Source organism: Mustelus asterias, chromosome 6, assembly GCF_964213995.1.
Source record: "Mustelus asterias chromosome 6, sMusAst1.hap1.1, whole genome shotgun sequence".
Taxonomy (NCBI): Eukaryota; Metazoa; Chordata; class Chondrichthyes; order Carcharhiniformes; family Triakidae; genus Mustelus; species Mustelus asterias.
Genome location: NC_135806.1, coordinates 605,214 through 619,733, shown reverse-complemented (window position 1 = coordinate 619,733; position 14,520 = coordinate 605,214). Strand labels below are relative to the sequence as shown.

The 14,520-nt window shown below is 44.9% G+C and overlaps 1 protein-coding gene across 1 annotated transcript in view; it reads left to right on the top strand.

The window, feature by feature from the left end:
• Positions 1–287: 287 nt before the first annotated feature.
• The window catches only part of LOC144495233 (ADAMTS-like protein 1), a 425,167-nt gene continuing 410,934 nt past the window's right edge, over positions 288–14,520 (top strand). Inside the window, exon 1 of the mRNA XM_078215301.1 lies at positions 288–460. Within this exon, the coding sequence (XP_078071427.1) occupies positions 288–460 (173 nt within the window). The remainder of the gene's footprint in view (positions 461–14,520) is intronic.

The window sequence follows — 14,520 nt, the reverse complement described above, 5'->3', positions numbered from 1 at the left end:
GGGTAAATTTTTACATTTGAAAATTAAATTGAAAGAATACAATCCCTCAGAAATTTATGAGTTAATAAATTGGAAACTAATCCAATAAGAAAGATCAAAGTTTCCATATTGAAAGACTGAAGTTGAATATGAACTATTCACTAATCCTTAGATAAATAGCCCCATATTATTCTTAATAATGTTAAACCTACCTTCAGGGCTAAAGCCCCACACTGAACTCACTCAATCTTACATAATGCAGGGCTGGGCATTTCTACTGATGTCTGTTTTGGAATCTGCTGCTTTGAATGTTTGAGGATATTTTCAGACAAAGATTAACTTGTGTGTTGCAGAGTTCACGGACAGCTCGATCCGAGGAGGATGGAGACTCGCAGTGGGATGCCTGGGGTCCCTGGAGTGAATGCTCACGGACCTGTGCAGGGGGAGCTTCCTACTCACTGAGACGATGCCTCAGCAACCGGTAAAGCTTTTCCCCGTCTCCTTCCCGGTCTACTCTCATCTCAGGGGAAAGTGATGCTGGAGAGGATATCAGAGATAGATAGGTTCTTGATCAATAAGGGGATCAGGGGTTATGGGGAAAAGGCAGGAGAATTGGAATGAGAAAAATATCAGCCATGATTGAATGGCGGAGCAGACTCATGGGCCGAGTGGCCTCATTCTGCTCCTATGTCTTACGGACAGGTGTAAAACTGTTTTCTCCATCCCAACAGTACCCTTTGTTTCTGCAGTGTGATTACCTGTGCCCCCCACTCAGTGGCACTGCCAATTCTGTAACAAACAGCCAATTATTTTATCCTAAAAGCAAAATACCACGGATGCTGGAATCTGAAACAAAAACAGGAAATGTTGGAAAATCTCAGCTGGCCTGACAGCATCTGTGGAGAGAGAATAGAGCCAACATTTGGAGTCTAGATCTTCCACACATGAAACATTGGCTCTATTCTCTCTCCACAGGTGCTGTCAGACTGCTGAGATTTTCCAGCATTTCCTATTATTGAAACTGTTTATCCCTTGGGTCTCACGTGGATGGTTTGAAGGCAGCCACCCCAACAGCATCAATCAAATACATTTGGGCTGCCTCATGTCTAGACTGACCAGTGAGGGGGGGGTTAAGCCCACAAAATGTATTTATTTATTTAGTGTCACAGGTAGACTTACATTAACACTGCAATGAAGTTACTGTGAAAGTCCCCTCGTTGCCACGCTTTGGCAACTCTTTGGGTCAATGCACCTAAACAGCATGTCTTTCAGACTGTGGGAGGAAACTGGAGCACCCGGAAAAAACCCAGGCAGACACGGGGAGAATGTGCAAACTCCGCAAGACAGTCACCAAGCCGGGAATTGCACCCGGGCCCCTGGCACTGTGAGGCAGCAGTGCTAACCACTGTGCCACCATGCCGCCCCGGGACCCTGGCACTGTGAGGCAGCAGTGCTAACCACTGTGCCACCATGCTGCCCATGCCCATGTATTGGGAACAAGTGGCAAAATCAAAAGGATGGTTGGTGAGAAGAATTGGAAATGGCATTTGCTGAAGTACAGGATGTTATTCTCACACTGACATCTTGTTAGGCAGAAAGCGGGGAGGCATTATCCACATGTAGAGATTTTGGGAATTCTTTGTATTGACACAGGGCACATACATTCAAAATACTCCCTGACGTAAGCAAGCAAGCTGGTGGATATTGGCTGTATTGTAAGCTATGTGACACTCAGTTGAACCTCCCTATTTATTGTGTGACCCAGTATGGCAGGAAACTTACAGAGGTAGCTTTAGACTGTACATTCCCAATGTCACAGCCTGGCATGTAGGGTCATTGCAGCTGGAACTTATTACCCCATGGAGATATTTAAATCATACATTTAATTTCCACAAAGCAAACTAAGTTAATATTTTTAAAGATGATGAAGACTCAGGCAGGATGAATAGCCTAAACTGTAAATTTGTTAATGTTACAAAATAATTCGGAAAACATTCATTGTGAATTTATTTATGAGGATCATACACACCGCACTGTGGCTGAACATTGTTTCCAAATGTATAATTATCCAGGCTCAGCTTCCACTCGATTCAGACATATCCAAGATGCCAGCAATCCCTCCAGTGAGGTATCTGCCATCTAATAATCATTCAAATCCATATTGCTACTCTGGCAGCTTCTGTCCTCCTGTGATTCAGAGAATATCTCACTTTGTATCCATAAAATGATCTATTATGATCTATGCGTTTGCACTGGAGGGGGTGCAGAGGAGATTCACCAGGATGCTGCCTGGGATGGAACATTTAAGTTATGAAGTGAGATTGGATAGGCTTGGGTTGTTTTCTCTGGATGTGGAGGTGCCGGCGTTGGACTGGGGTAAACACAGTAAGAAGTCTAACAACACTAGGTTAAAGTCCAACAGGTTTATTTGGAAGCAAATGCCACTAGCTTTCGGAGCGCTGCCCCTTCGTCAGGTGGAGTGGGAGATGTGCTCACAAACAGGGCATACTGAGACACAAGTGTCTCTGTATGCCCTGTTTGCGAGCACATCTCCCACTCCACCTGACGAAGGGGCAGCGCTCCGAAAGCTAGTGGCATTTGCTATCAAATAAACCTGTTGTTTTCTCTGGAGCAGAGAAGACTGAGGGGCGACTGAATCAAGGTGTACGGGATTATGAGGGGCATGGACAGAATGAATAAGGAGCAGCTGTTCCCATTAGTTGAAATGTCAGTCACGAGGGGACATAGGTTCAAGGTGAGGGGCAGGAGATTTAGGTGGGATGTGAGGAAAAGCTTTTTTACCCAGAGGGTGGTGATGGTCTGGAATGCGCTGCCTGGGAGGGTGGTGGAGGCAGATTGCCTCACATCCTTTAAAAAGTATCAGTATGAGCACTTGGCACATCATAACACTCAGGGTGATGGGCCAAGTGCTGGCAGATTAGGTGGGAGTTCAGGTGTTTCTAATGTGTCGGTGCAGACTTGATGGGCCAAAGGCTTCTGCTGTGCTTTATTGGTTCTATGATTATGAGGGTCACATAGTATTGCTCCCCCTTGTCTGGCCCCCTCCGCCATATCCCCACTCTGATTCCCCTCCCCCCCCACGGGTCCCTACTCCCCTGTGCAACCTGCTACCCTCCTTTCATCACATTTCCTGATTCCCCTCCCCTCTCTCCTTCTCCCCTCCCCTCTGATATTTGTTCTCTCAATGTGTGCTTGTGATTTTATTTTGTCTCCAGTATGCCTTATTCACTCTGCTGTTTGTTGTTGTTGTTTGCTGCTGTTTCTTGTCGATCTGTCTGCAGGAATTGATGTGGACATGATAGCGTGATTATTATAAATTGGATCAGGCATCTCTCTTTGTCTCCAGCTGCACGACCAGTTTAGTTTGTTCTTGTGCCAGTGTGTGCGTGGTAATGTTGTTGATGAGCATTAGAAAGAAAAGGTGATTTCTCTCAAGTACCATTTGGATTTTTCAGAATATCTGTAATTTTTTAATGATTTCCTTTCAGCGATGCTTTATTTTTTGTCAAAGTTTTGCCCCTTTTATGTGTGTGTCTGTCTGCTGGTGTCTCCTACATTGTAGTCTTCTCGATAGCTGAAAAATAGTTAAGGAAACAGAAGTAGAGGTGAAAGTAGACAATTCCAGAGGTGAAATAATCAGACAGAGGACGAGACGGGTGGAAAGAAAAGACAACATTGGGAGAGGAAGAGAAACAGGATGGGGCAATTCAACTTAAAAAATAAAAGGAGGATAAGAAAACTATCAAGGTGACAGAAAGCAAGAGAAATGGTAGAATGATGACAAGAGTTAAGAGGAATGTCAGCATGGGGAGGCTAAGAAAGGAGGATTGTTGTGAGGAGAAAGGACTGGGGGAGGAGGGTGGCCAATGGGAATGGGATGTTTAACGTTGCACAAATCCCCATTATAATGAGCTTCAATCATAACATTTGAACATAATCACTGTTGTCATGACAACAGTGATTAAAAATTGGACGACTGCATGAGGGTGCATGCATGCATGTATGTATGTGTGTGTGTGTATGTGTGTGCGTGCATTTGGGTGTGTGTGTGTGCGCATGTGTGTGTAAGCATGTGTGTGTGTGTGTGTGTGTGCGTGAGTGTGTGTAAGCGTGTGTGTATGTGTGTGCATGCATGTGCGTGTGTGTATGTGTGCGTGTGTGAGCGTGCGTGTGTGCGTGTGTGCGCGTGTGTGTGCGTGGGTGTGTCTGCGTGTATGTGTGTGTGCGTGTGTGTGTGTATGTGTGTGTGTGTGTATGTGCGTGCGTGTGCGTGTGCGCGTGTGTGTGTGCGCGTGTGTGTGTCTGCGTGCGTGTGTGTGCATGCGTGTATGTGTGTGTGCGTGTGTGTGTATGTGTGTGTGCGTGTGTGTGTGTGCGTGCGTGCGTGTGTGTGTGTGCATGTGTGTGTGCGTGTGTGCGTGTGTATGTGTGTGTGCGTGTGTGCGTGTGTGCGTGTGTGTGTGTGCGTGTGTGCGTGTGTGTCTCTGCGTGTGTGTGTGTCTGCGTGTGCGTGTGTGTGTGTGCGGGTGTGTGTGTCTTCTCTCCCACACTGGTGCTCATCCATCAGCCATGTCTTTGCTCACTGACATTAGTTATACTAGTTATAATTAATTAGTTAGTTATTACCTACATTAGTTCCCAAACTTCCAACATTTGAAATTTAAAAGGAATATACTTTGTGTCTAAATCCTATCATGGCCTTGATCCTCAGTGTATCTGGAATCTCTTCCAGGCCAGGTTCCTGCTCTGTTCACTGGTGGCTATGTCCCAAATTCTGTAACTCCCTCCCTAATCTCCTCCACCTCCTTTAACACTGCCTCTTTGAGTTAGTTTTTAGACAGCACTCTAATTCTGGCTTTCTACATCTGTGAAGCATCACGGGGTATTTTTCAGCCTTAAATATGATCTAATGTTTTGATGTTTATCTTTCCAATCAGGCCTGATTTGGAACAGTTATTAAATCTTAATCATCCTGTTGAAGGTTTACAAAGATCAACCTTTGTTCATGAACAGATGCGTATTCCGAGCTTCAGAATTCAATTTATTCTGAAGTAATAGCAACTCGAAAGGAAATTGTCAGTCAGCTTCTTCCACACAACAAATTGTCGGTGTAACTCTTCACGGGATTCTTTAGCAAGTGTTGCCTAATCACATCTAATGTTACGCACTGCTTTTAGTTTTGCCAGCACAGACAGTGATTGGCAGGATGTCTTTGGCTTAACTGCAGCACCCTGTTAGTGGTGAATACGATTGGTGTTGCATAATGGCAGTGTGAAACAGCTAGCTTCACCTGTTTAGAGACACCTTACCCTTCCAGGGTAATCTGAGGCAGACTGGGCACTTTTCAGAATCGAAAGTGCCTATCACACAAATGAATAATGTGGCATATTAATTTTGGTACCAGTGTGATGCTAGGTATGTGGGCCATATGTCCCAAACACTGGTGGATCACATCAAACAACATGTCCCAGCCACTGTTTGCAATGGGCAAGGTACAGACTGTCCTCAACCAGCCTGGGCTTGCAAAACTCTAAACACAGTGTCTGACATTCGATGTGATTCCGCGATTGGATGACATTTGCTGAACAATCCTGATTGTGCTAAGAGTTATACTGACACTGATTATGCCGTAGAAGGACCTTCTCTGAGGATAGGAATCATGCACATTGCTGATTGTATCATAGAATCCCTACAGTGCAGAGAGGCCATTGGGCCCATCAAGTCTGCAGCAATCACGATCCCTCCCAGGTCCTATCCCCATAACCCCACTTATTTACCCTGCTAACCCCCTGACACGAAGGGGCAATTTAGCATAGTCAATCAACCTAACCTGCACTGTGGGAGGAAACCCACGCAGACACAGGGAGAACGTGCAGACCCGCACAATCGGTGGCCCAAGCCGGGAATCAAACTCGGGTCCCTGGCGCTGGAAGGCAGCAGTGCTAACCACCGTGCCACTGTAAAGGAACAGGAAATGTTTCTTGTACACTAGGAGTGATTGATAACAATAGATAACAACTATAGGGGTGGCTTCAACTCCCATCACTTACACCCTTCATGTTTTGATGCATTCTTCTATTCAGCGTAAACATATCAATCAAACGGTAAGGATTGGTTAAACACTGTGGGTTTTTTCTGAGGAGATATGACTATATGCATACTGGTAACTAATAGGCTACATATACATGTCTGAATTCCAGATCTGCTGCTGTATTCTGAGTACGGTGTACTGAGACACCTACATCACATCCTGTCTCGGAGGGTAGTGATTGACAGCAAAATCATTTCAAGTATGAACACCAAACGTTATAGTGGTGTGACTAAACTGATGGCAAATCAGAACAATATCACAATAAGAAACAGTGATTTTAAAGTTTATTTATTAGTCACAAGTAGGTTTACATTAACACTGCAATGAGGTTACTGTGAAAATCCCCACACTCTGGCGCCTGTTCGGGTTCACTGAGGGAGGATTTAGCATGGCCAATGCACCTAACCAGCACATTTTTCGGACTGTGGGAGGAAACTGGAGCACCCGGAGGAAACCCATGCAGACATGGGGAGAACGTGCAGGCTCCGCACAGACAGTGACCCGAGCCGGGAATCGAACCTGAGTCCCTGGCTCTGTGAGGCAGCAGCGCTAACCACCGTGCCACCACTGTTACTTTACTGCTAAAATGGACCTCCGGCTTCAAGGTGAGAATAAATTGACAATAAAGGACTTTTTGCAGCCACTGTTAGGAGCTGTCACTGTACAGACTCTCCTTCCCCAGCTCAGTGTCCTCCCTCAGTTGCCACTTTTCAAGAGAAGAGGGTGGCACGGTAGCACAGTGGTTAGCACTGCTGCTTCACAGCTCCAGGGGCCTGGGTTCGATTCCCGGCTTGGGTCACTGTCTGTGTGGAGTTTGTACATTCTCCTCGTGTCTGCGTGGGTTTCCTCCGGGTGCTCCGGTTTCCTCCCACAGTCCAAAGATGTGCAGGTTAGGTTGATTGGCCATGCTAAAAATTGCCCTTCGTGTCCTGAGATGCATAGGTTAGAGGGATTAGTGGGTAAAATATGTAGGGATATGGGGGTAGGGCCTGGGTGGGATTGTGGTCGGTGCAGACTCGATGGGCCGAATGGCCTCTTTCTGTACTGTAGCGTTTCTATGATTCTATGATATAGATAATCGAAGTAAGTGGGCGAGGGTCTGGCAGATGGAGTACAATGTTGGTAAATGTGAGCTCATCCATTTTGGTAGGAATAACAGCAAAATGGACTATTATTTAAATGGTAAAAAATTGCAGCATGCTGCTGTGCAGAGGGACCTGGGTGGCCTTGTGCAGGAATCTCAATGAGTTGGTTTGCAGGTGCAGCAGGTAATTAAGAAGGCAAATGAAATTTTGTCCTTCATTGCTAGAGGGATGGAGTTTAAAAACAGCGAGATTATGTTGCAGCTATATAAGGTGCTGGTGAGGCCACACCTGGAGTACTGTGTACAGTTTTGGTCTCCTTACTTGAGAAAGGATATACTGGCACTGGAGGGGATGCAGAGGAGATTCACTAGGTTGATTCCGGAGTTGAGAGGGTTGGCTTATGAGGAAAGACTGAGTAGACTGGGGCTATACTCATTGGAATTCAGAAGAATGAGGGGAGATCTTATAGAAACTTATAAGATTATGAAGGGAATAGATAAGATAGAAGCAGGGAAGTTGTTTCCACTGGCGGGTGAAACTAGAATTAGGGGGCATGGCCTCAAAATAAAGGGAAGCAGATTTAGGACTGAGTTGAGGAGGAACTTCTTCACACAAAGGGTTGTGAATCTGTGGAATTCCCTGCCCAGTGAAGCAGTTGAGGCTACCTCATTGAATGTTTTTAAGGCAAGGACAGATAAATTTTTGAACAGTAAAGGAATTAAGGGTTATGGTGAGCAGGTGGGTAAATGGAGCTGAGTCCACAAAAAGATCAGCCATGATCTTATTGAATGGCGGATCAGGCTCGAGGGGCCAGATGGCTGACTCCTGCTCCTAGTTCTTATGTTCTTATGTTCTTAATAGGGCCTGGGTTGGATTGTGGTCGGTGCAGACTCGATGGGTCGAATGGCCCCCTTCTGCACTGTAGGGATTCTTCTTCTTCTATAAGAGACCCAGCCTCTCTATCATTTTCTGATGTGTAAACGCACACGTCTCTGATATAACCTCTGCACCCTCCCCTATTTCCTTTATTCAATAAGAAGTCTCACAACACCAGGTTAAAGTCCAACAGGTTTATTTGGTAGCAAAAGCCACTAGCTTTCGGAACGCTCGCTGCTCCTTCGTCAGGTGAGTGGGATTTCAGTTCACAAACAGGACATATAAAGACACAAACTCAATTTACAAAATAATGGTTGGAATGCGACTCGCTCTGGGTTGTCTGTGTGTGTCTGTCTGTGTGTGTCTGTCTGTGTGTGTGTGCTCTGTGAGAACCAGTGCTGGGAGTTTGACACAGAAGTAAAAGCCAACAAGCACACTCTCAGTATCCCTGCAAATGGCCATTTTGGCAGATATATTCTTGATTTTTCTCTCTCTCTGACTGTGGAAGTTGGCAAGAACCACAGCCGAACTGTAGAACACTGGAATCACTAAACCAACTATTCACCTGCTGAAGTCAACTCTGCTGAAATCCTAAATCTCAATGATCACAACACTCCATCAACTACTCCTCACAAATCAAGAACTCTTCCATATAGCCCATTTCTAATATTTACTTACTTTAAACTCAGTTCTCCATTCTAATCTGTATGCATATGCTTTATCATGTTTCTAGCCTTTAGTAATTCATGAACTCACTCTGTCTCTAATGGTTAAATTAGCTTTTTTAAAAACATAAATAGTAGATCTAGGATCTTTTTAGATTAAATCTCGTTGTGGCCAACAAAGCAAATTGGGTAAAGACAGGCAGCCAGTTCATCCTCCTCACTGCTTTGCAATAATTTGGGGGTCTCCTAGCTGGATGGTGACAAATTGAGGGATCTCACTCGGATCAACAACTTTGGGAACCTCACTTGGGGCTGCTGCGAACAAGGTTCAATACGGGTGTAACATAACGCCCCTACTTTTCAATTCTATCCTTCCAAACATAAAACCCAGTGCTTGGTTTGTTTTTTATGGCCTTGCTAACCTGTAGCATGAAACGGAATAGCGATAGGTATGAGAGAGTTTTATATTTTGGTTGCAGATCTGATACGAGGATGAATTTCAAACATGAGTTTCTGACAAGCCACTTGGGAAAGAGCCAGCCATTGAGAGACTAAAACATTACAATTTTACACGCTTTATTCTTACATTGCTGCATAATTCACCCGTGTGATCTGTGTTATTAGCCAATGAACATGTTCACTGGATGACTACTTCAAAGGAGGTCAAATGTTTTGTTTTTCATTGGCTTCCTCTCGAATATAGGCTGTTTTTCTTTGCTCTGAAATCTTACTGCTGCTATGTGCTGTTTTAAGGCTGGTGATAAATTCTCTCAGTGCTTCACTCAGACAAAGATTTAATTCAGTTCTTTGTGTTTCCACGATTCTTCGAGGTGATGGTATTGAGTTGAGCATGATGACTTACTGTTAACAGCACCCAGGACACTGAAGCATGAGTACTCGATTGTCGGTGCAGTATTAAAGCAACATTATGAACATTAACAGCAAGTTTTTCTTTATAATAAGGGATAATCTTAGAACATGGAGCAGGAACAGTGTAAGCAACACAGGTCAGAACTGGATCATTTATTTCAATTAGAATAATTGGATTTAAAATGAATTACTTTCTCTACATGAGGGAAGTCAATTTTGAGAAGGGCATTAGAACATAGAACATTATAGCGCAGTACAGGCCCTTCGGCCCTCGATGTTGCACCGACCAGTGAAACCAATCTAAAGCCCATCTAATCTACACTATTCCAATATCATCCATATGTTTATCCAATGACCATTTGAATGCCCTTAATGTTGGCGAGTCCACTACTGCTGCAGGCAGGGCATTCCATGCCCTTACCACTCTCTGAGTGAAGGACCTACTCTGACATCTGTCCTATATCTATCACCCCGCAATTTAAAGCTATGTCCCCTCGTGCTAGCCATCACCATCCGAGGAAAAAGGCTCTCACTATCCACCCTATCTAATCCTCTGATCATCTTGTATGCCTCTATTAAGTCACCTCTTAACCTTCTTCTCTCTAACGAAAACAACCTCAAGTCCCTCAGCCTTTCCTCATAAGACCTTCTCACCATACCAGGCAACATCCTGGTAAATCTCCTCTGCACCCTTTCCAATGCATCCACATCCTTCCTATAATGCGGCGACCAGAACTGTACACAATACTCTAAGTGTGGCCGCACCAGAGTTTTGTACAGTTGCAACATGACCTCCTGGCTCCGAAACTCAATCCCTCTACCAATAAAAGCTAACACTCCGTACGCCTTCTTAACAACCCTATCAACCTGGGGTGCCAACTTTCAGGGATCTATGCACATGGACACCGAGATCTCTCTGTTAATCCACACTACCAAGTATCTTACCATTAGCCCAGTACTCTGTATTCCTGTTACTCCTTCCAAAGTGAATCAGCTCACACTTTTCCGCATTGAACTCCATTTGCCACCTCTCAGCCCAGCACTGCAGCTTATCTATGTCCCTCTGCAACCTGCAACAACCTTCCGCACTGTCCACAACTCCACCAACTTTAGTGTCATCCGCAAATTTACTAACCCATCCTTCTACGCCCTCATCCAGGTCATTTATAAAAATGACAAACAGCAGTAGCCCCAAAACAGATGCTTGCGGTACACCACTAGTAACTGAACTCCAGGATGAACATTTCCCATCAACCACCACCCTCTGTCTTCTTACAGCTAGCCAATTCCTGATCCAAACTCTATTAAGAAGCTCTAAACTCTATTGGAATGAAAAACGATGTTTTAACCGTTACGGGGAGAAATCAATTCTTGCTCCACCTATTTTCTGGATGCAGATTGTGAATAAAGAGCTCCAATTGCATTGTGTGTATCCCGAGGGCTCCTGAAATACATCCAACTCCAAATTCTGTCCTCAAACTTTTTATATGTACCCAGCCAATACCACCCCATCAGTCTACTCTCGATCATCAGATAAGTGATGGAAAAGGTCATCAACAGTGCTATCAAGTAGCACTTACTTAGCAATAACCTGCTCAGATTTGCCCAGCTTGGGTTCTGTCAGGGTCACTCAGCTCCTGGCCTCATTACAGCCTTGGTTCAAACATGGACAAAAGAGCTGAATTCCAGAGGTGAGGTGAGAATGGCTGCCTTTGACATCAGGGCAACATTCGACCAAGTGTGGCATCAAGGAGGCCTAACAAAACTGGAGCCAATAGGAATCAGGTGGAAAACTCTGCACTGATTGGAGTCATACCTGGCACAAAGGATGATGGTTGTGGTGGTTGGAGGACAATCATCTCAACTCTAGGACATCACTGCAGGAGTCCCTCAGGGTAGTGTCATAGGCTCAACCTAGGCTTCATCAATGACCTTCCTTCCATCATAGGGTCAGATGTGGGGACGTTCACTGATGAATTTGTTCAGTACCATTCACAACTCCTCAGATACTGAAGCAGTCCATGTTCAAATGCAACAAGATCTGGACAAAATCCAGGATTGCGCTGACAACTGACAAGTAAAATTAATGCCACACAAGTGCCAGGCAATGACCATCTTTAACAAGCGAGAAACTAAAGACCTCCCCTTCACACTCAATGACATTACCATCACTGAATCTCCCACTATCAACATGCTGGGATTTACCATTGACTAGAAACTGAACTGGACACAATAGCTACCAGAGCAGGTCATAGGCTGGGAATACTGTGGCGAGTAACTCACCTCCTGACTCCCCAAAGTCTGTCCACCATCTACAAGGGTTAAGCCAGGAGTGTGGTGGAATACCCTCCACTTGCCTTCCCAGGGGGGCCTCAATGGCCTCTAGTTCTACTGGCAAGGCCAACACGACTGTTCCCTGTTCATGGGGAGCAGGTGTTTTCCTCGCCAGAGAGAACCTCTCCCAGCGAGGCCATAAAAGCAAGTGAGCCCGGACGACTGAGTGCCGGGCTCGATATTACCATGGAAATTAACATTATCATATATTTAAATAATTTATTCAGCATCTCGCACAATTCCTGTGAGAGGCTGACCTCACTGTAAATCCAGCTTTTGTAAAATCACGAGAGGCGGGAAATTAGGCGCAATCCTGATTTCTCAGCTCTCGCATGGTTTTACCAGATCGCTCCGTCCATTAGTGGGTGAGCCAGTAAATCCCGGCCCGGAGTCTGTCTGACTCAGTCTGCATTATACCCAATGACTGAACCTCCACAACCCTCTGGGGTAGAGAATTCCAAACATTCACAACCCTTTGAATCATAGAGTCATAGAAGTTTACAGCATGGAAACAGGCCCTTCGGCCCAACTTGTCCATGCCATCCTTTCTTTTTTAAAACCCCTAAGCTAATCCCAACTGCCCACATTTGGCCCATATCCCTCTATACCCATCGTACCCATGTAACTATCTAAATGCTTTTTAAAAGACAATATTGTATCCGCCTCTACTACTATCTCTGGCAGCTTGTTCCAGACACTCAGCGCCCTCTGTGTGAGAAAATTGTCCCTCTGGTATGCCCTCTAGTTTTAGACTCCCCTACCTTTGGGAAAAGATATTGACTATCTAGCTGATCTGTGCCCCTCATTATTTTATAGACCTCTATAAGATCACCCCTAAGACTCCTACGCTCCAGGGAAAAAAGTCCCAGTCTATCCAGCCTCTCCTTATAACTCAATCCATCAAGTCCCGGTAGCATCCTAGTAAATCTTTTCTGCACTCTTTCTAGTTTAATAATATCCTTTCTATAATAGGGTGACCAGAACTATACACAGTATTCTAAGTGTGGCCTTACCAATATCTTGTACAACTTCAACAAGACGTCCCAACTCCTGTATTCAGTGTTCTGACCGATGAAACCAAGCATGCCGAATGCCTTCTTCACCACCCTGTCCACCTGTGACTCCATTTTCAAGGAGCTATGAACATGTATCCCTCGATCTCTTTGTTCTGTAACTCTCCCCAATGCCCTACCATTAACTGAGTAAGTCCTGCCCTGGTTCAATCTACCAAAATGCATTACCTCGCATTTGTCTAAATTAAACTCCATCTGCCATTCGTCAGCCCACTGGCCCAATTGATCAAGATCCCGTTGCAATTGGAGATAACTTTCTTCACTGTCCACTGTGCCACCAACCTTAGTGTCATCTGCAAACTTACTAACCATGCTTCCTATATTCTCATCCAAATCATTGATATAAATGACAAGTAACAGTGGACCCAGCACTGATCCCAGAGGCACACCGCTGGTCACAGGCTTCCAGTTTGAAAAACAACCCTCTACAACCACCCTCTGGCTTCTATCAAGAAGCCAATTTTGTATCCATTTAGATACCTCACCCTGGTTCCCGTGAGATTTAACCTTATGCAACAACCTACCATGCGGTGCCTTGTCAAAGGCCTTGCTAGAGTCCATGTAGACAACATCAACTGCACTGCCCTCATCTACTTTCTTGGTTACCCCTTCAAAAAACTCAATCAAATTTGTGAGACATGATTTTCCACTCACAAAGCTATGCTGACTGTTCCTAATCAGTCCTTGTGTCTCTAAATGTCTGTAGATCCTGTCTCTCAAAATACCTTCCAACAATTTACCCACCACAGATGTGAGACTCACTGGCCTGTAGTTCCCAGGCTTTTCCCTGCAGCCCTTTTTAAACAAAGGCACAACATTTGCCACTCTCCAATCTTCAGGCACCTCATGATTCAAATATCTCAACTAGGGGACCTGCAATTTCCTCTCTCGCCTGTCACAATGTCCTGGGATACACTTCATCAGAAATTTCTCCTAATCTAAGTCTGAAATGATCGGTTCTGTAGCCTGATACTGTGCCCCTGTGTTCTAGATTCCTCAGCTTGGGACTATAGCCACACACTATCTACCTGTCAAGCTCCTTCAGATTCTTGTACGTTTAAGAACACGAGAACATAAGAATTAGGAGCAGGAGTGGGCCATCTGGCCCCTCGAGCCAGCTCCGCCATTCAATAAGATCATGGCTGATCTTTTCGTGGACTCAGCTCCACCTACCCGCCCGCTCACCATAACCCTTAATTCCTTTACTGTTCAAAAATGTATCTATCCTTGCCTTAAAAACATTTAATGAAGTAGCCTCGACTGCTTCACTGGGCAGGGAATTCCACAGATTCACAACCCTTTGTGTGAAGAAGTTCAATGTGATCGCATCTCATTTTTCCAAACTTCAGAGATTTTAGACTCCTTTTACCGGCGCCTCATTGTGGAACAACCCTCTTTCCCCAGGGACCAATCTACTGAACCTTTGTGGTACTCTCATCAGCGTAAGTTTATCTTCCTTAAACGTGGAGATTGAAACCACACACAGTATTCTAGTATGGTCTCTCCAAAACCCATTCCAAATGTAG